At 42.7% G+C, this 22,466-nt stretch overlaps 1 protein-coding gene across 2 annotated transcripts in view; it reads left to right on the forward strand.

Annotated features, from left to right (window-relative positions):
* MCC (MCC regulator of WNT signaling pathway) overlaps nt 1-22,466 on the forward strand; it is a 336,988-nt gene that overhangs the window by 293,091 nt on the left and 21,431 nt on the right. For both annotated transcript variants that reach the window (XM_054688299.1, XM_054688300.1), the window contains 4 exons: nt 3,317-3,457; nt 5,558-5,661; nt 8,484-8,667; nt 21,901-22,135. In XM_054688299.1, the coding sequence (XP_054544274.1) occupies nt 3,317-3,457; nt 5,558-5,661; nt 8,484-8,667; nt 21,901-22,135 (664 nt within the window). The remainder of the gene's footprint in view (nt 1-3,316; nt 3,458-5,557; nt 5,662-8,483; nt 8,668-21,900; nt 22,136-22,466) is intronic.

A 22,466-nucleotide genomic window follows, 5' to 3' on the forward strand; every position in this document is an offset into this window, starting at 1 on the left:
TACCTTATAGCAAGAAAGAAGTAGCACTCTCAGTATCACAGGTTAGGAGTTCTTAACAAACTTAAATCAGATCTGCCCCTTGCAACTTAATGAAGTTAGATGCCTTCAAGGACCGTCTGTTTAGGGAGGACCTCTTCTCCACAGATTCTGGAATTTAACAAGCCTGTTTTGTGGCTGAACTCAGAAGAGTTTCCTTTCTTTTCAATTACACAGGAAAAGCCAAAGAAGGGGGAAATAGTTGATGTTTGTAGCTCATATCTTTATGGTGTTGCAAAGAGTTCTCACAGACAACTACTCAGCCCTCAACTTGTTTGGGCAGAATAGTTCCATTTTTCAACTGGAAAAACAAAAGACTTCATTAAGTTGCAAGGCTTTGATGCTGAATTACTTGCCTTAAGTCCATAGCTACGAAACAGCTGAACTGCCTAGCCAGAATAGAATTCCAACCCCTGCCCTTTGACTTCACCTCCCAGGTCCTCTATAGAATCATAGTCCTGCTAAAATAAGTGAATTCTTAGAAATAGTAATGCCAGTATGTTCACCTATCTCAAGTTGAAGGCCTATTATGCTCCCCGAAATGGCAGATAGCTTTGTGACTGTGTTTGGGGGTGAGTGGGGGCAGGGTGTGGGGGCTGGTGAAGAGTGGTCATACCTATTCAAAAGTGTGTCTCCTCATTTGTCAAATCTGTATAAAGCTCCTACAATGTGCTGGGCTATTTGGCATGCAAAGGAACATGAAACAGACAAGGTCCCTGCTCTCTTGGAACTTATATTCTATTATGGGAGCATGGCAAAAAACAAGCAAATAAGCAAGGTTTAAGAAAGCCCCAAGTAAATAGAGAACTGTGATAGAATAATAGGAAGGGTTAATTTTAAATTGGTATCCCTGAAGATGAAACTTTAGGTTGAGATTTTAAGGAATAAAATGACAGTCATTTGACAAACTGAGAAGAGTCTTATCACCATAAAGGCTGAAAAGAGTTTGGCATGAACTCAGAGCTGTACAAAGGCCAATGGAACAGAAATAGAATTAGTGAAAGGAGGCGTGACCTAGATATGGTGGCAGAGTAGGCAGGGTTGCTGGGACACGGATTTTGAGACCATGCACTACATTTACTGTATTCTAGAAGTCACTGGAAGACATGAAAGTGTCTTAACTAGGGAAGAGTAGATCTGATTTTAATTGTGAAAAATCACTCGGATGTGATGAATGGAGAGGTAAGGGGCACAAGTGGAAGCAAGGAGAATATTGCTGTGGAACATTGTGGCCAAAGTGGAGATGATGTGCAAGGGCTGGGCTCAGTGTTTGGTGGCAAAGCCAGTGAAGACTGAAACCAGGTAAGACCTGGCTATAAAAGAAAGGGATGGTCTCAAAGAAAATTCTTAGAGCTCCACCTATATCATAGGCAGATAGTTGTGGCATTTACTGAAACAGGACAGGACAAGGCTTGGGTAGAATTCAGAGTTCCATTTGGGAATGCTAGATTTGATGTGTCAATATGACATGCAAATTGAATTATCAGGAAGCAGTGGCTATGTGAAGCTGGCACTCAGACGAGAGGTCTGGGCTGTGATATTCAGGAGCTCTGGGAAAGTAATGCCTATTAAAGTCAGGGACCGGGTAGAATCACCACTATGAGAGAGTGTTCATAGAGGAAGGGAGACTGGGAATGAGCCAGTGGAGCATAACTGTCACAGACTTTATAGAAAATAAGGAACCTGCAAAGGAAACAGAGGAAATACCCTTTTATGGCAGGAGAAAAACCAGTAAAGACCTGTCATGACCTAAGTGAGGAAGGACAAGTTAAAGAGAGTAAGTAGGGCCTCCCTGGTGGCTCAAGGGGTTGGGACACAACCTATGGAGCAGTCCGCAGCCTCTGCAGCAACCTCTGCAGCACAATTTCAATCCCCAGCCTGCCAGGGAGCAACCCACAAGGTGCAGCAGACCTTTCCTGTCTCGCCCGCTGCTCCCCTCAGCTGTATATTTCGTCAGTCTGCCTGTTCTGTTCCCCACTCTGTCTCTGGTGAATCCTCTCACCCTCCCGCACATCAGGCCTGTACTCCAGTTCTTGTATGCATAAATAAATAAATCTTTAAAAAAATAAAGAGTAAGTTGCCTCAAAACTACGATGGGATCGGACACATGAAAGTCTATGAGCTGGGTAAATATTTCCTCTAATTAATAAGGACTGAAAGCATAATGGAGCAAGTTGCAAAGTAATGAGAAACTAGGCAGTGTTTCAAGAAGTCTTAGAGTGAACAAGGACAGAAGAGTATGTTCTTATAACACCTAACATGAAATGGAACTGGGCACTGCAAAAGCCTCACCACAGTGCTAGCTCTACACGGATGTTCGTGTGGGTGAGCCTCTCCATGCTCCACCCTGAGATGGTGCTGCCTGGGCTCACCCTCTAGGCAATGACTGGTGAGTCCCTAACACTCTGGAGTAACTTGTATCGTGTGTGTGTGTGTGTGTGAGAGAGAGAGAAAGCCTATATATTTTTTGAGACTTCATGCCCTGTGGAAAACAAATCACCACATCTAGGGTATCAGTTCCGTGGACAGAAGACTGAGAAGCTGAAAGTTTATTGTGTTTTCCAACTTTGCCATAAACTCTCTGAATTTACAGTTCTGGTTCCTATAAAACTAAACTTCTCACCTGTTGTTTACAGTTGCAGGGCATACTGCCTGAAAGGACCTTTGCATACAACCTGTAGACTTCATTCACTTCCCATTCAGAGACCCCCAAGGGCTGTTTCTCATTTCTTAACTGATTCATCTTTTGATTCTGCTCTGTAGAGAGTAGTTAAGAGTATATGTTCTGGGCTCGAATCTCAGGGCAAGGTTCTTAATTTTTCCATGCCACATTTCTTCATCTGGGATAAATGAAAAATGGTAATAATATAATACTTATTTCAAAGGGCTGTTGGGAAAGTTATTAAGCAGGACACAGTGAAAGGTAGCTATTACTGTTCCGCTGCTTCTCACTTGTCCCTGTAGAGGGTGATTTATTGAAGTGTTTGCTCTCGTGATGGCACATGGCTTCTCCCTGTGTATCCCCAAAATCCACACAGTACCTGGCACATGGTATGTAGATGGCAAGATGGAAAATAACCATGGGGGCTTATTTTTTATTTCTAATTCTCACAGTAATCAGTGATTCTTTAACTTAGACTGTTTTCTTATTATTTTGCTAAAACATCTGAAAAATATCCTGACATGCTTTTCTAGCCTGATCAAGATTAGATTATTCAAATACTGCAAAGTCATTATAATCCTGGTTGAAATTGTACAAGTGGTATTTCTTATTTTGTAGCCGTATTGAACATCTCAAATCCCAAAATGACCTCCTGACCATCACCCTGGAAGAATGCAAAAGTAACGCTGAGAGGATGAGCATGTTGGTGGGAAAATACGAATCCAATGCCACCGCGTTGAGGCTGGCCCTCCAGTACAGGTAGAGAGGTGGGAGGAAGGGATGTGGAAGCCACGTTAGCTGACAGATGCATCGAGAGTAATCCTCTGCATAAAAGTAGAAAACATGTTTGTAGAAGACATAATTGGGAAAACAAATCAACAAATACCAGTATGATACTTAGAAAATCAATTAGTGTACCATAGCAATTAAGAAAATGAGGATAATGAGTATGGTTTTAGTATACAGGTATATTTCTGCTAACATAGTCATCTTAAATATTGTTCAAGTAATATCACTGAAAATGTCAACTTTTTTATTGCTCCTTGGCCTTTTGGCTAAGATCAAGTGTAAAATACCAACTTTTTGTGTTACATATTCATTTAATTTTGTTCTTTCCATATATTCTATTTATTCACATATATTTTCCATTGTTATAAATCTAGCAATTTCTATTTCTTCAGTTTATTATAGGTTTATATTGTTTAACAGTTTCCCCTTATTTTGAACGACTGTCCCTGTGCATTATTTATATATTGTTAGTTAATTGTTTCTCTAAAAGACATTTACATTTTTGCAGACTTTTGATATTGAAAATAATTTTATGGTGAGTGATTTATCCAGATAATACCTTCATTCCTTTGAATATTTACCTTGGGATAAAATCCCTGAAGCTAGAATTATAGGTCATAGGATATGAATATTTCCATGACTTGTCAGGCATGTTGCCAATCTCTCCCCATGAAACAAGTGGTCTAAATGAATGTGACTCATTCAGCGATGAGAAAATAGTATATGAATGTACCACTGTTTTTCAACTTCATCAGCTTTTGGCTTTTATTTTTAATTATTGCTTGTTCGCTGCTACAAAACCAGAAAGCTCTATTGTGTTCATGGGCCTACTTGATTAGTGTCACCAATTAGGCATATTTGCTAAGGTCCCAGAGTAGTGACTCTATGTTACTCTTAGCATCCTCTGAAAAGTTCAATATTATTTTTAAAAAACCCTGTCTCTTCAGCAAACAAAATCAAACCAAAATATACAAGACCAAAGCAAGAGAGTAATCATACTAATTTACAGATGCACATGAACAGAGAGATAATCCATCTATGATAATGTTCTGTGCCCACAGTCTCCCTTTCATCCTTAGAGATGAAGCAATTCCCTGGCATCTATACCCTGAAAGATGGGCTGCTCTGTGCAGGGAGAGCTGCCAGCACCCAGAGCTTGTGATTGCACCCCCTCCTTATCTCTTTGTAAAGAAAGATGAGAATAAGAACAATCAAAATCCAGCAAGTGGCTACTGTATTGAATGATAGGTCAAAATAGTCTCCTTTCTGGGATGTTATACTAGTCACCTGTTATTGTATGACTATACTTATTGTGCTATAGTTTCAAGTGTCAGGAACCAGGATGATTTAGTGAGGTAGTGCCATTTAGTTTCTGGTCAAGATGGCATCCAGGGCTGTGATATCTGAAACCTTACCTGGGGTTGGTGGGTCTACTTGGAAGAAGGCTCATGAGCCCATTATCAGATGGAGTCCAAAGTCCTTTGCTGGCTGTTGGTTGGAAGCCTTACTTCCTCATCATGTGGGCCTTCCCTAGGGCTGCTTAAAACCCTTTGAGCTATGACAGATGGACTTTTCTGGAAAGGACAATCCAGTAGAAAGTGGAGAGACCAAGAAGGAAGTCACAGTGATTTTACTGATAATAACCTAACCTGGAAGTGGCATCCCCTTACTTCTGCCATAGTCTCTTAGACACACAGACTAGCCCTGGAGCATATGAAAGGAGATGAAATGGAGTGTAGATACCATCTGTGAGGGGTGGGGGCAGTCTTAGAGGCTGGCCACCATGGGTGTGTGACCTTCCTTTTAGCTGATCATCAAAGGACAATAAATCTGCCTCTCTGCCATGCTGCCTTTCCTATATTTTTCTAGATCCCAGTTTAAATTTTCCTACAAATGGCAGGTGGCAAGATAGCCAAGCAAGTTCCTGAATTTGTCTATGAGTATTCATAGGTAGCTCCACGCTTATGGGGACAGGTCAGAGGTACCTCCCACCCCAGGAGTGCGTGGCATGAAGATACTCACACCATGCACCCCCCATCTCCATGGCCACCCCTTTTGCTTGTGTTTCAGTGAGCAGTGCATAGAAGCCTATGAGCTCCTCCTGGCACTGGCTGACAGTGAGCAGAGCCTCATCCTCGGGCAGTTCCGGGCAGCTGGTGTGGGCTCCTCATCGGGTGAGTGTGACCTGGCCCTGGCCTCTTCCTCTGTGCCCCACCCCTCTTACTTTCCTGCTCTTACTTTCATAGCTGCTGGCACTGTATACGTCCTGATATGAAATTCACTTGTCAAGTGTGTTTTGTGTTTTTTCCTCATGACTGAGTAAAGTTATGTTGGATGCAGAAAGAAGTGGAGTGGAAACAAAATTACAGACAAGTTAAAACAAACAAGGCCTCTCAGGAAACATGTCCTCCCTAGTGACAGTATGACAGATGGAGCCAGAGGCCCACATTCCTGATGAAAGGGACCAGCCTGTCTCTGCAATGCTGCTGGTTAAGGGTCCCCTTGCTGTCCACGTGGCCTTTATTTGTCTTGCTATTTTTATTGGCTATGCTTTTTCTCCAGGTTTGTTCCTTTAGTTTGATTTGAAGTATGGGTTTCCCTCTACCTCATCTCCAGGTATCTTAGCAATACAGAGGACATGGTTTCACACCTTGCCTGTTTCTCATAATGCTAACCCCCGAGCCAGGCCATGCAGTCTGCTGCTTCTCCTCAACTCCCCTTCACATCTTACCCCATCTTCTAACAGGAGATCATGTGTCCTCGTGGCCTGATTTGTACCCCTAGATCAGCACTGGCCCCCACTGCTGTCTCTCAATTTTGAGTAACTGGAAAGGATATTTGAGAAAAACAGAAGTATATCATCGTAGTTGGCAATGTTTCCGAAACTTCTCCCTGTGATCAGATTGTGGTTCTTGCAATAACATGAGAAGGAATGTAGTAGAAATGACGCCTGAGAGAAGAGGAGACCAAGGGAAAAGGTTTTCATTTCTCTGGGTGAGGCCTGGACACTACCTTACCCATTACTTTCAAATTGCAGGACCTTTGGAGAAGCAATGGGTAGTAAGCAAACTGTAACCAGGTCAGTTCAGAGCCAAAGATGGGTGGTATGGGCATGCCAGGAGCCCCCAGCCTTGTGACAAGGCATCTGTCATCAGGGGTGGACCTTCCAGGATACACCTTGCAAAGAAGGCTGCCATCAAGGCACCTCCCCTTAAGCCCTCCAGCCAACGCAGCTCTCTATCCACCCCATGCCTATTATTGTTGCCAACTCCTGCCTTGCCTGAAGTCTTCTTTGGCACTGAATACTAACACATTTTTATTCCTTTAGTTTTGATATGTGCAGAACTCTGAAGCAAGTCTGAAGGAAAGGCAGTATCCTACTTGTTAATTTCCCACTTCAAATCCAAGTTACCCAAAAAGACAAAAAGTCTCCATTTGTAGAGTGACTGCCTTCCACTCCTCTCTCATGTGTTTTTTAATAGTATCACATCCCGGCCCAGAAGTAGAAACACTGCCAACATTTCCATTAGAAACCTCATTTTTCAGGGTCTTTTAACTGAACCATAAAATTTTATTCTTCATGAGAAATAGATCCTAAAATGATCTTGGCCTGCTGTCAATTTTTTTTAATATATGTATAAAGGAAAATGATCAATTAAAGGGAAAAATCAATCATTTTATTTTTGACTTGTATCAAAGGCATGTCTTAAATCATCCCATTCAAAAGCTAGGCTTTTCATAAGGTTTTATGAGGCTTCTATCTATTCAGCACAGTTGCTTTGTAGGTGCTTTTAGTTCTCAAACAAATCTGCTTTTAAAGTACTTAAAATCAATAATGAAATGCTTTGTATTAACCTAGTCCTGGGTAACATGGATATATTTATAAAATGAAATGGTCAGTAATATCATGCCTTCTTTAGAACAGAATACAAAGAGCAGTCAGTTGGTGAGCTCTCTGTAAAATTTCTTATTTGTGGAAGGAAGACAGGCAGGAAAGTTGTCAAAGAAATGCTAAAGGCGGTCCAGGGATCCTCAATCTGCAGGACACAGGCACCCAGGATTCTTCCCGTTCTCCCTGCTCTGCTGACAACCGTGGCTGAACTGTCACTCTCAGCCTTCACTAGTTGTGCAGCAAAGCAAATGCTAGTTTGTAACATTTATATTTACATTATCATTGGTGGTTTTTTTCTTTGTTTCTTCTTTACTTCACAGACTTTCCTTATGTTCATTCTAGAAAATCTAGCCACTGGTTTTCAGACTGTGCCCTGGAAAATGAGGAGTTTCTTGGACCCTAGGAAAAGAATTAGAGGGTGGGAAGACTGAGTGTTTACCCACCACCCCTGAAACTTCATCCACTTCCACATTAACCATTTTATATCTTGCTCTTTGGCATAAGATTTCATTTGAAAATATTTGGAAACAATGGCTCTCTGCTGGAGAGGTAGCAGGCTGGTGACTTATTAGAACAGCATGGTTTTTTGGTTTTTTATTTTTTAATAGAGTGCTTTTTTTAAGATTTATTTTTTATTTATTTATGCATATGAGAACTGGGGTACAGGTCAGAGGTGTGGGGGTGAGAGGATTCACTAGAGACAGAGTGGGAAACAGAACAGGCAGATTGACGAAATATACTGCTGAGGGGAGCAGCGGGCGAGACAGGAGAGATCTCCTGCGCCATATGTGTAGCTCCCTGGCCGGTTATAGAACTCAGGCCAATCAGTCAGGTAGTGCTGGAAACAGATCTCAGATTACATGGACTTGTCTGTCACTTATTGATAAGGAAAACTGAGTCTAGGGCAGAGAAATGTCTTCCCAAGTCCAGCTTCTAAGTTATAGTCAGACCCAGAACCCCATCTCTGTGCCAGCCACACACAGCTTGCTCCTCCTCATCACCCCTCTTCCATCTGGAGTAACTGAAAACCAATTATTCACACTCACTTCCAGATTTGTCTTCCTAGACTGTACTGATTAAACTATTTGCTTCCTTGCCATGTAGGAGATCAGTCAGGGGATGAAAACGTCACTCAGATGCTCAAGCAAGCCCACGACTGCCGGAAGATGGCAGAGAATGCAGCTAAGGCCCTGCTCATGAAGCTGGATGGCAGCTGTGGGGGGGCCTTCACGGTGGCCGGGTGCAGTGTGCAGCCCTGGGAGAGCCTGTCCTCCAACAGTCACACAAGGTAATTCTCAGCCCTCCTATCTTTCTCTTTGGTGCGCCTTCTCCTGTTTGTTTTGTTCTCTATTTCTTCACCATTTGATTTCCAGGAGCTTTTGGGTAGCTAAAGTGCATTTGCTGCAAATGGTCCATAGTATTAAGACCCAGACCACTGAATCTTATTCCCATACTCCCATTTCTCCCTTGGTCTAGTGCCTCTCTTCTTTGTAAGCTTTGTAAGAGAAAAGGTAATCTACCCAGTTCACAGATGAGAAAAACCTGGCTCACATGTGTGTAAGTGACTTACTAAGTCAAGGTCACATGACTGATAGATAAAAGGAGAGTGGAGACTCGAGCCCAGGACACCAAACATATTATACTTTCCACTATACTGTGTTGGACCTCATGACATTAGAAAACAGTGTCTGCTTGCAAATCAAGTGACAAGAACCACCTAATAGTAGGCTGACTCTCAAGAGCCAAAGGATTAATATTGATGTTTTCTTGGTGCCTGAAAGCAATTTAATATTCCCATCTCTCTTCCCCACTGGCAGGACCAGTCATCTGCCTAAGTGCATCCATTTACCTGTCCTGGATCTGCTGCCTTAGGAGAGGGGACTTTCCTAATAACGTACTTGGCCAGGGGCCCACAGGCACAGGGAACTTATTTCCACCAGATTCCAGCAACGATTGTCTTATTCAGGGAAGCAGAGATTATATAATTTATTTTTTTCTTAAAACTACATTCTTCTTTTTAAAGATGAAAGCAGATATTTTAAATGACTTCCAGATGCATATAATCTATAATTTCTGTTGTTCTTTTGAAATAGAAATGTAATGTTCATTTGTCAGCAATATTGTCCTGTTGAATTAGTAAAGATGCTGAATGGCTTGACAGGAAATGTATGCTCTCTCCATAGCTTATAAGGTTTATGCTCCAGATGCTGTGCTAACACTTTATCACCCCCAAAATTACTGTGTTATTTTAATCTAAATCAAGGATAAATTTGGTATTGATCAGGAATGGGAACATTGTTTCACCACCTGTTTATTGGGGGCCTGGTTTTGAATGTTTCTTAGAAATATTTTAACATAGAGATGAGCCTTAATTTGGACAATTTCCTTAGAGAAATTTAATTTCAGGTAACATATTTCTGCAGGTTCAGATAAATTCCGCACATAGTTTCTATTTTCAAGGATGACCTCATTGAAGAATGGTCCTTGAACTAATTTCAGCCTTAAATGGATTTTCCCATCAAAGCACAGATTTCATCCATTTCTTAACAATTCACCTCCATGCTCTGCCCAAATCAGAGCGGCTCCAAGTGGGAATAGAAGCCCCATACATTGAGCATCACCTGGCAACCACGTTCCATAGGTAGGTAGATAGATAGATAGATAGATAGATAGATAGATAGATAGATAGATAGATAGATAGATAGATAGAAAGATAGATAGATAGATAATTATTTATTTATATTTTACATCAGTGTCAGTGTTCATTTTTCTTCAATGTTTGCTTTCTCCTCTGAGGTGTAGTCCCCATAGACTTCTCACCACCAATTCACCCTTGCAGCATCACCACAGTCCCCTGTGCTCTTCCCTCCCCTATTTTGATCCCTCTCCCTCCCCCTCCTCTGAAGAATATCTCTGATTTGTAGTTGCCTGTTAATTTTGTTTCATTTTGTTTTTATTGTTACTATTTCTCCCCTGATCCCTTATTTGGTTCCCCTATATTCCTTCTATAAGTGAAACCATCTGATATTTTTCTTTATCTTTCTGGCTTATTTCACTGAGCATGATCCCTTCTAGCTCCATCCATCTGCTGTGAATAGCATGAGTTTTTCTTTTCTGATTGCTGAATAGTATTCCATTGTGCATATGTACCACATCTTGATCCAGTCATCTATTTTTTGGGCATTTGGGTTGTTTCCATATCTTACCTATTATAAATTAGTGCTGTAATAAACATAGGGATGCAGGTATCCTTTTATTCCTAGGAGTGGAATTGCTGGGTCATATGGAAGCTCCATTTTTAGTAGTTTGAGGAATATCCACACAGCTTTCCATAGTGGTGGAAATCACATTCTTAGGACCTGACACAGCTTACTGCTATTTTGCTAACCTTGGGTTCGGGAAAATATCCCAAACTACGAGACCCTTTCATAATTATAATTCATTTTGCCTGTAAATCTTGCTATTCCAGCTTACACATTTCCCCATGTCATGTTTATGGGAGAAATGGAGCTTTCTGTGATTCCATAAATCCCCTCTTCCTTCCCACTTAACCAACTAATGAGAATTTTAATCAGAATCTTGGTCACTGTTCCTCAAGTTCTCAGGAAAGGAATGCTGAGTGCCCGGCCTCCTCATGCCTTTCTGCAGCACATGGGCAGCTGCTAATGACAGTGGGATTCAAAGTTTTGGAAAGAACAGCAGAGGGTGGTTACCAGCAAAGACTAGAAATGGGAGCCAGCTTGTCAGTCGACTCTGTTGGCAGGAGCCCAGGGACGCTGCTGTTTCATCTTTGAAAAATATAGCCATGACCGCATCAGAAAGTGTAATTGTCTTAATGGACAGAGTAACTAGGTAATGTTGATTGCCTGGATAGCTTTATCAGCATATCACAACAGCAAGGCAAATGGACTGAATTGTTAAAGAGTGGGAATAGCCATTCTTAATCAAGTCCACCCTTTGTGTCAAGCATCACAATTTCAGTTCATTCCATGGAAGCACAATTATCCATCTAAATCTACAAAAAGGCTTGTGGACAAGAACAAACAAGGCATAACATGTTTATTCTCATGAGACCGGAATTTAGTCCCCTTGTCCTGACATCAGGTATGTGTTACAGTGAGTCTCTGGCACCTCCAGATTACCAACCTGGCTGACAAGTCACAGTGGGCATAAGTCCCAAATGGAATGGAAGGCAGTGGAGCTCAAGCCCAGCTCTCACCTTCTAAGCTAGTCTTAATTAAGGGAAAGTTTCTTTGAGGTAGAGAGATTGAGGACAGTGAAACCATGTCCATTAAATGGGTGAATGGGGTTGAATGGTTATCTAATTAGGACCACCACCACCAAAATCCAGGGAATAAGAGTTGGACTAGATCGGCCTGTAATTATCATTATCTTCCCTGGGCAAAAAAGGAGCACTTTCCTCACATATCAGGAGAGTCCATCCAAAGTCTTTTGGATTAACACTTAAAAGTAAATTCTACTCAGTCTATCTCAGATATTTCTCAATATGACTGTGTGGCAGTCAGCCCTCTAACTCCAATGTCCTTTTCACATATCTTTTAGGTTTTGTGAGAACGAGGTAGAGATCTGAAATACCTTTTTTCTGTAAACTTCCTGATTTCAAAAAAATTATATGCTTGTTATAAAATAATCACTAATTTTGAGTATAGTATGCAAAGTAAAATTCTTCCATGCTAGGGACACTGCAGTGCCCACAGATTTAACTGCATTTATATTAGAGGGGAATCCTTATTTGCAAATCATGGACATATTCTCAAATCACTTAAACAAAAAAGGGTCTTCCTGGAAGACTATCAGGTCCTCACTCAGGAACTGTACCTCCAGGCCGATGGCCAGGTCAGAGGCTGCAATAAGGCAGAGATCAGGGGAGCCAGGTACCTGCTCCAGTGACTTTCATCTCTTCGTTGCTGCAGGTGGGCCCCCAGATGACAGGAAGTTAGCCATCTACATTCACATACAAGGGTGACCAGGTCCACTGGTGTCAAGTGAGAAAATCCTGGGAGGAGTCTCCAGCCCAGTTGGGCCCAGGTGCTCACCCCAGTCTTCTCTGACTGTGGCAGTCCCTATAGGAACCACGAGCCTGGAGAAGAGAAGGAGTAGGGCTCAGAGAAGTTGTATGAAGGGCAGAGAGGAAGAGTGAAGGGCAGAGTGCTGATGGCAAAAGAAAGAACATTCCAGTAATATTAGGTGGCTCAAAACAGGGCATCTTTAAAAACATCATGTCTTCAGCAAACCTGTAGTGAAAGGAAATTTTTTCAACCTGAAAAGGTAATCTATGGGAGACACTTAGATACTGAATATGTCCCCACTCCCCTAAATTGCAAGACAATAATGAACTATTAAGTTATACTATTTCTAGTTAACATTACACTAGAAATCCTAGCTAGTGAATTAATATAAGAAAACTAAAAGTAGTAATGATTTTTAAAAAGTGCTATCTCTAAAAGCTTGACAACATCTAATTTTTAACCTAATGAGTATCCAATTATGGGACCCTCCTGAAACTTGTTTTTTATTAGCAAGTTTTTAATTACCTTTCCATATGTGTTGTTTGTGTCAATAGTCACAAACTTTCCACTGGATGGCAATACCATTGTATAGTTAAACAGTTGCTTCTTTGTTGGACATTAATATCCAGCTTTTTACTTATTAGAACATTGCTGGAGCTACCATCCTTGTGCTTAATTCTGTGACTCTTGTGTAATCCATGAGACCAGTTCCGAGGAACAGAATTTTCCAGTTCACAAATGATTGTTTCAAATGTCAAATAGCCCTTCATATACATGACCCAGTCATTCTCCCGCAGCCACAATGGAGGGCCTCTTCCCTACATCACTGCTACAACGGAGTAGTGCAATTTTTTTTAACAGGACCAATCTGTAGGCCAAAACATGACCTTAACATTGTCTGTTGTACCTCTTAATTATTAGTGGCGTTTACAGTTTTCCAACCCAAGAAATCATTAAAAACACTATAACTGTCTGGCTTAGGTGGTGTCTGGCTTGGTGTGTTGAATCAGGAATAGTTCAATACTTGTTTTAGGGATGGCTGGTTTTCAGCACTATCATAATAACACCTTTAGAATGACTGCATAAATACTATCTGTCCCCTAAATATGTCTGCTGCTTCTTTTAAATTCCATTGTTGCTTAAAGTTTAAAGCTTTCCTGCTCGCAGCCTCTGCAGCGCCAGTTCAATCCCCGACCGCTGGCAAGGGTCCCACATGGTGCGCAGGCCTCTCCTGCCGCCCACTGCTCCCCTCAGCAGTGTATTTCGTCAGTCTGCCTGTTCTGTTCCCTGCTCTGGCTCTGGTGAATTCTCTTACCCTCCCACGCTTCTGACTGTACCCAGTGCTTGTATAAATAAATAAATAAATCTTTAAAAAAAAAGTTTAAAGCTTTCTCCTGAAAAACAGGAAGTTTTCAAGAATTTCAGTTAGTTGGCAGCATACTTCCCATATTTTGTTGAATTATTTCACCTCATTTAACCTTTACTTCTCCTTGTGCATTCCAGAGCACACAAGTAGGTTTCCATTGTGTTTGATATTTTTAGTCCTTGGTGACCAAGAATTGTGTAAAAAATTAAGAAAGAGGCCCTCCCCAGTGGCATAGCGGGTTGAGCGCAGTGCTGTGAAGCTGTCCACAGACTCTGCAGCGCCGGTTCGATTCCTAGCCGGCCAGGGAGAAACACACATGGCGCAGTAGACCTTTCCTGTCTCTCCTGTTGCTCCCCTCAGCAGTGTTTCCGGTCCATCTGCCCGTTTTGCTCACTGCTGTCTCTGGTGTATTCTCTTACCATCCCACGCCTCTGGCCTGTACCCCAGTTCTTGTATAAATAAATCTTTTTTAAAAAAAGGAAATTTTTTTTTAAAAAATTAAGAAAGGGGGAGGTACACCCCAGCACAACACTGAAAAACACAGGCAGATGACAAGGTGAACCTTGTGCTTGGCAGAATGGGGTCACCGTGACTGACCTAGAGTCACAGGGCCAACCCCTTCCTCCAAACGAACTTCAAATTCTCAGCAAGAGGTCAGCCCCAGGGCACCTTCCTTCTGAACAGGAGCTGTTCCTTGGTAGAAATGACATCCCATCTGGGAAATGCTGGGAAAAAAACTTTGGAAAAAAGGCCATCTCTAGGTTGCAAGGCAAAGGAAATGAGATGTCCTCCTAGCTTTCCACCAAGGCAAGTCAATGAAGTGGAAGGAGATGAATTTTTCTGGCGGATTTTTTTTTTTTTTTAAGATTTACTTCTGCATACAAGAACTGGGATCCAGGCCAGAGGTGGGGTGGGGGGGAAGGATGAGAGAGGATACACCAGAGACACAGTGGGGAGCAGAACAGGTGAATCTACTGAAATATACAACTGAGGGGAGCAACAGGGAGACAGGAGAGGTCTGCTGCACCATGTGTGTTTGCTCCCTGGCTGCAGTGGCTGGCCATAGCTTGATAGCTCTGAGACTTTAACCCCTGCACCACCAGGGAGGCCCTTGCAGGGTTATCTTGAGGATGAAGTTGGGATACAGGGGAGAGGGTCAGGAAAAAGGATGTTTGAGATCTGTAGCTGTTTGCACAAACCTGCAGCCGGAGGCACAGCCCCAGCAGGCTTGCTTATAGTCCTGTTGTGCCCTTGGCAGAGCAGCCATGGAAGCCCTGGGCAGAGCAAAGCCTGCTGGAGAGAGCTCAGAGGCCTGCCACACAAAAGAGAACCCCACATGATCTGGCCTAGCACCTCAGAAAACCAGAGCAAAATGCAAAACTGTGTTTGGGGAGTGTGGGTTCTTCCTTCTCACCCTCCCTCACAATCCCTCACACAACCCCTCCCCCTACAGGAAGGAAATTGAGCCCACAGGAAAGTGATTTATTCCCCTTGACAACTGAGATTGCAGCATTCCGAGCTAAAGAGTTAATGGGTGGCTTAACCCTGGCCTGGCAGCCAGAGCAGGCTCTCCAGAGACCACAGTGTCTTTGTCTTCAAGAGGCTAGAAAAAGACCAGTGGCCACCCCTCCTTTACCATTGTTATAATCATATTCAGCAGTGGAGCACTGAGGGCATAGGGCAGAATTGTAATTAGCCTCACCTAGTCTGTTCCCTACTAGCATCCAGAAAAGGAGAGAGGGAAGTGGAGGGACTACAGGGTCAAGGGGCTTATGTTGAAATTAAACTTTCCTCTGACAAAAGCATTTTTTAAAAAGATTTATTTTTATTTATGCATATAAGAACTGGGGTGTAGCCTAGTTCTTGGGGGTTCACCAGAGACCAAGTGGGGAGCAGAACAGGTGTGATTTACTGAAATACACTGCTGAGGGAGCAGCAGGCAAGACAGGAGAGGTCTGCTGTGCCATGTGGGTCAGCTCCCTGGCCGGTGATTGAACTCAGGCCACTGTCGTGATAGCACTGAGACTTAGCCCCCAAGCCACCTGGGAGGCCCACAAAAGCATTTTAAACAAGGATAGGAACTGTGGGCTGAAATCTTTTGTTCCTTTTTTTCCTTTCTGAAAACTGTACCCATAACAGAGAGTGTAAAACCTCGTTGGCGGGCAGGCTAGAGTCCAACAGAATTCCAGGACACCCCAAAATCTGTCAGGCTCTACCCATCCAGATTCATGTTCTCCTGGTAGGTTCAAGGTGATTTCTCAAGTCCACCCAAGCACAGGTGTTATCCACTAGACTGGAGGTCTTCTGTCTGATCTGCCAGGTAGTAACATACTGAGACAGAATCCTGAGTCTGGAGAAGGTTACCGCACAGTTGTCCCTCCATCCCAGAGCAAGTCTCTACTTTCCCCAGCCCAGTAACATTACTCGTGGTCCACTTTCCTGCAGCTCAGAAAGGACTGGTAATCTTCTCTGGACAAAGAGCTAGGCTAGCAGAGGAGACATTTACTCAGAAGTCTGACATCAGAAACCTGCTGGTAATTACAGCAACCCACAGAGCAAGGGGGCATCTCCCTGGAATATTGGGAAGGTCCCACAACATCACAGACTACTAGGCTAGTGCCCACTTATTCTATAAAATAGTTCTCAAACTATCCTCTGGGATAGTTCTGGGATAGGGAACTATCTCAGACTCTACCAGATCTCCCTGGGACCCCTGCTTCTGAAGTCCCAGATCTGTAGATCTTGTGAGTTTGGCTTGGGAAGTGCAAATCTCTACCAGGTCCCTGGGTGTTGCTGATTGGCCAGTCTTTTGACACCCACAGGGGTAGACCTGTCCTACTAAATAGAAACCAGACACAACACTATCACTTCAGCACCTGCAGGATACTTAGAGAACTCTAGCATTTAGTGGTTTTGAATTTTGAAATCTCTGAAAATGAAAGAAGGTGAAAAGAAACAAAGGTGCTTCAAATATAAATGTTAGATTTCTTAAAAAGTGGTTCAAAAAAATATAGTAACCGGTCATCTAGGTGGCAGGAACAAGGGAATTAATTATTCTGTTTTTCTATGTGCTTGAAATTTTTCAAAATGATTTTTAATGCAGCTAGAACTAGAATAAAGTGAGCCTCCAGGTCTAGCTGGATTTCTTACCTGAAGCCTCTTTCCAACTCATTGGAAGAGAAGTCTTATTTCCCAGCACCACCCTCCACCCCCTCAGAGGCAGCTGACCCTCAGCGCTGTGGAATGCTTTATGAACAAAGCCACCGCTTCCATTTGCTTTAATTGTGTTTTGTTCCTCTGTCTATGGAACATTAGCCCTGACCCTCCACATCAATGCTGACAATCCCTGAAAGCGAGGGAGAGTAGGAAGCTGCCACAGAGCCATCGATAGGCTGGTCTCTGCTGAGGATGCCAATGGCAGGACCTGGTTCTTTCAGGACAAACCCTTCTTGTTGGGCAGCTCTCATCCCAGATTCCAGACAGCAGGCTCCCCAGTGCCCTCTGGTGAGGGTGCCACTTGCCACATGTTGCTTTTGAGCTGTTTCGTTTCATTATAAACATTCATCTGGAGTTTTACAACTGGAGAAAATACAGCTTGAGGTAACACAATCACAGCAATTAATAACTCATTTATCCTTCTTCCTGCCCCATTCCAGGATTGTTGCAGTAGCCCCCAGCCCTTGCCTCAGCAGAGCTACCAGGGGATCCTGTTAGAATGTAAGGCAGATAGGGCCTCCCCGGTGGCACAGCGGTTGAGCGCTGGGTTGCGAAGCTGCCCGCGGCCTCTGCGGCGCCTGTTCGATCCCCAGCTGCTCCCCGGCCACTGGAGGAGGGGCCCACATGGCGTGCAGACCTCCCTGCCGCCCACTGCTTCCCTCAGCAGTGTACTTCGGTCCTTCTGCCTGCTCTGCTTCCCGCTCTGGCCAGCAACAATGACTGGTGAATTCTGGTGAATTCTCTCACCCTCCCGCGCTTCTGACTGTACCCAGTGCATGTATAAACAAACAAACAAAACAAACAAACAAATACATAAATAAATAATACATGCCTCTTTAAAAAAAAAAAAAGAATGTAAGGCCGATAATTTGACTCTTCTATTGCAAACCTTCCAGAGGCTTCAAATCTAATTCTAGAGAAAAAGACACAGTCCTATAAACATGTAACCCATCCCACACACATCCCCCTCCTCTGATCAGTTCTCCTACTTCCTGTCCTGAATCTGACTCCAATTTTGAGTCATTGTTGCTGGCCATGTTCAATCACTCACCTCCCTTAAATCTACTCAAATGTGACTTTATCACAACTCTATTTCCTACAACTTATTTCAATTATTCCATGCCCACCTAGTGCTCCGTATACCTGATTTTTCTCTGTGGTAATTCTCACTAATATACGATATATTTTACTTGGTTTTCTCCTCTAAATAAGGTCAGGAATTGTTCTAGGGCCTAGAAAAGTGCCTGTAGTAGGCAGTCCAATGATTCTTAAATAAGTGGCAGCTGTGTTTATTAAGTGCTTACTATATACCAGTAACTGTGCTAAATTCTTCACATTTTTCACATTTAATCCTTATCACAACTTTGTAAAGCATACACTAGTGTTACCTTCATTTTACAGATGAGGAAAATAGGCAAAAAGAGGTTCAGTCATGCCACCTCCAAATCTACAGAGTGTATGAGATGTGTGGGTCATTCACAAAGATATCACCTTTGTTTTAGGGGTCTCCAGAGAAATAGATTCAATAGGGTGTGTGTGTGCATATAGACATACATGCATGTGTGTGTATGTATGTATACAGAAAGGATTAATGGATTTTAAGGAATTGATTCAAGTGCTTGGAGAAGGTAGCAAGTCCTAAATCTGCATGGCACACAGGCAGACTAGAGACCCAAGGAAGAGTAGTCGGTGCTGTCAAAATCCAAAGACTGGTTCCTTATTTGGGTTTTCTAAATTCCTGCAATGAGTGAGACAATCAGGTATTTCCAGCTCCATCCATGTTGCTACAAATTGCATGAGTTTATCTTTTTTTTTTGATTGCTGAGTAATATTCCATTGTGTTTATGTACCACATCTTCTTGATCCAGGAAAAAGACTAATAAAGTATAAATCAAAATCAACAAGCAGCTGTGAACCAGAGACAAACTACAGCGGGGGAGGAGGAGGGAGTAGGATCAAAACAAGGGGGTGGGAATTGTATTGTATGGGAATTATAACTGAGATGAAAATGCATACATTATACAAAAATGAAAAATGATGTAAAAAATATATAAAATGAAAAAAAAAAGAAAAAGAAATAAATATATCCTTAAAAAAAAATCCAAAGACTGGAGACAGAATTTCTTCTTTCTTGGGAGATCTCAATCTTTTCTCCTAAGGCTTTCAACTGACTGGATGAAGCCAACCCACATCACAAGCTCACAAGACTGATCTACTTTGCCCACAGGCTACCAATTTAAAATTAATCCCATTTAAAAAGTAACTTCATGGCAACATCTAGACAGGTGTTTGGCCAAGCAGCTGGGCACCATGGCCCAGTTGACTTAGGAATTTAACCATCACAAAACCTCTGAAGAGTTGTATGTTGTTGGGTTGATCTCGCTCCATTTGTCTTCAGGGGAACATACTTCGTGACCTGATAGGATTATGGGGAGTGGGGAAGGGAAGATACTCAGGAGTCTTCTGACTTGAAGTGCACTCCCAGCTCTGGATGCACTTTTTCTCAAGCTTCAGAATGCCCGTCCACATTCTCTCCTCTCCCCTCTCTCGGGAACCTTGTTTTCTTGATAATGTGTCATGAACAAGAAGGGAATTGCCCTTGGTCAAACCCAGTGATGGGGAGGAGAGTGCATTCAGGGAGCGGAGGTTCTAGGCCTGTTACCTATATTCTAACTGAGGTGAAGAGGGCAGCCTGTGGACATTGCTGTTTGCTCCTGGCACACTATAGCAACAGGAAGCTCAAGAAGATGGGGCTAAGAATGAGAGGAGTAAGGCTCAAGATCAGTTGCACCAATATCCATTCTTAGGACTGGGCAAGACACTGAATGCCTTTGAACTTCATTTTCCAAATCTGTAATGATAGAGATGATAATGACAACCTTGCCTGTTTCACTTTTTTAAATTAAATTTTTTTACAGCACTGTTCATTTTTGTACTATGCTTGATTTCTCCCTTCAGGTGTAGTCCCCATAAAATTTCTACCACCACATTACCCGTGAACCATCACCATAGTCTCTTGTGCTCTTCCCTCCCCTATTTTGACCCTTTCTCCCTCTTCCTCTTTAAAGTTGCCTGCTAGTTTTGTCTTTTTTTTTTCCTAATCCCTTATTCAGTTTCCCTGTATTCCTCCTATAAATGAAACTATCTGATATTTTTCTTTTTCCTTTTGTCTTATTTCACTGAGCATAATCTCTTCCAGCTCCATCCATGTTGCTGTAAAGGCATGAGTTTATCTTTTTTGATTGTGGAATAGTATTCCATTATGTATACATACACATCTTTTTTTTTTAAGATTTATTTATTTATGCATACAAAAACTGGCATACAGGCCAGAGGTGTGGGGGGTGAGAGGATTCACCAGAGCTAAAGGGGAACAGAACAGGCAGATTGACTGAAATACACTGCTGAGGGGAGCAGCAGGCAAGTCAGGAGAGATCTGCTGCTCCCTACTGAATTCATGCTGCAGTGGCTGCGGTAAGCTTCATAGGTTGTGTCTTAACCCCTTGTGCCACCAGGGAGGCCCCATACACATCTTCTTGATCAATTCATCTGTTTTTGGACATTTAGATTGTTTCCATATCTTAGATATTATAAATAGTGCTGCAATAAACATAGGAGTGCAGGTTTCCTTTCAAATTAATGTTTTTGTGTCCACCAGTCCTAGGAGTGGAATTGCTAAGTCATATGATAGATTCATTTTTAGTAATTTGAGGGTTTTCCACACAGTTTTCCATAGTAGTTGGACCAGTTTGCATTCCCACCAGCAGTATAAAAGATTTCCGTTTTTTCCACATCCTCCCCAGTAATTTTTTGTTGCAAACTGGCCTGTTTTGACAAGACTTAAATGGGCCCCTGCTTGGTTTTTTTGCTGTCTTTCCAAAATCAGTTCCATGAGGATTGGTATAGGTGGGTCCAGTGGAGGCCCAGAAGAACTTCTGTAGGTCCACACTGGTCTCAAATGTGAGAGGACTCACTGGATGAAGTAGGCCCCTCCAAACCAGTGGGGACTGCCTATCCACTGCTGGAAAAGGCCAGAAATTTTCAAAGAGCTACAGCCTCAGTTTCCCAATGATAGAGTCCTTTCACAGTGGTCTGAGTTCATTCACAGGCCACCACATTCCTTGTGTTCAGTCAAATGCAGCTCAAGTCTGTCAGCCCCTAACCTGTCACCATTCAGCATGGGTGGCCAATGACCTGTTGGCCCACCTGAGTCCTTGTGGTGGACTGTACTCAATGTTGATTTGTAATCAACATGCTGTGTCTCAGGGGACCCTGTTTTCTGAGTTGTGATTTCAGTGTTATGCACCTGTGCATAACCACACCTGTGGCTTCCTGGCACAAAATCGCTTCCAGCATCTACAACCAGAGGTGCTGTTGGCCATCTGAAGCCTGTGTGTAGATATATGCACATGTCTACAGATCATGCCACAGGTATTTTGTTCTTCAACTTACTTTGTTCACTTGACATCTCCCTTCTTTAAGGTCATATCCGCATGTCCTCCTATTTTTATTGCAGAATGTTTTTCATTTTATTTCCATGTTGAAACGATGTTCACTGTTGTCAAAATACTGTCATGTCCACATAGTTTCCCTCCTTTTGAAATGTACTAAACCCTATATTCCATGAAACAGCTTTGTATGTATCTTATTGTGCCTGTAGAATTATTTCCTTAGAATTCATTTCTAGAGCCCCTGTAAATGTTAAACATTTCTGTTATTCTCCATACTCATTCCTTTCCTAGAAGGAGATACCAATTCATTGTGCCATGAAGATTGGTTTTGGGTTTTTTTTTTTACTACCGCATATAGTGTATACAGTGTCTAGACTGTTGGAAAGACTGTGTGGATGAGTAAGGAAGGCTCTGTTAGTACTGATGTGGGAATTTGATTGTTTTCTTCCTCTTTTCAGCACCACCAGCTCTACAGCCAGTAGCTGTGACACTGAGTTCACCAAAGAAGATGAGCAGAGGCTGAAGGACTATATCCAGCAGCTGAAGAATGACAGGGCGGCTGTGAAGCTGACCATGCTGGAGCTGGAGAGCATCCACATAGACCCACTCAGCTACGATGTCAAGCCCCGTGGAGACAGCCAGCGGCTGGATCTGGAGAACGCGGTGCTGATGCAGGAGCTCATGGCCATGAAGGTACCTGTGGCGGGCTGTTTCGAACTCTGTTCCCATTCACATCAATTCATCAGAAAGAAATATGAAAATGTCCCTGGAAGAGCATCAGAGCCCACTTTCAGACAAGGACAATTTCAATAGGTCAAAGTCACAGGGTTTAGATGTGTTCTTGGAGGGGTCTGGGGTGGCCCTGCCTAACTTTGGGGCACCTCTGGTGCATCTTTGTTATCTGGCTCTTGGTCCCAGGATAGCAGTGTTCATTTTGAATTCACCTTTTGTTTTCCACAGAAAACGCTAATTTGAATTCTCTAGCAAACTTTTAAAAGTTATTTTTGAGCAGTCACCTGTGAAG

The sequence above is a fragment of the Talpa occidentalis genome, unplaced genomic scaffold (assembly GCF_014898055.3).
Source record: "Talpa occidentalis isolate TD23 unplaced genomic scaffold, MPIMG_talOcc4v2.1 talOcc4.6, whole genome shotgun sequence".
Lineage (NCBI taxonomy): Eukaryota > Metazoa > Chordata > Mammalia > Eulipotyphla > Talpidae > Talpa > Talpa occidentalis.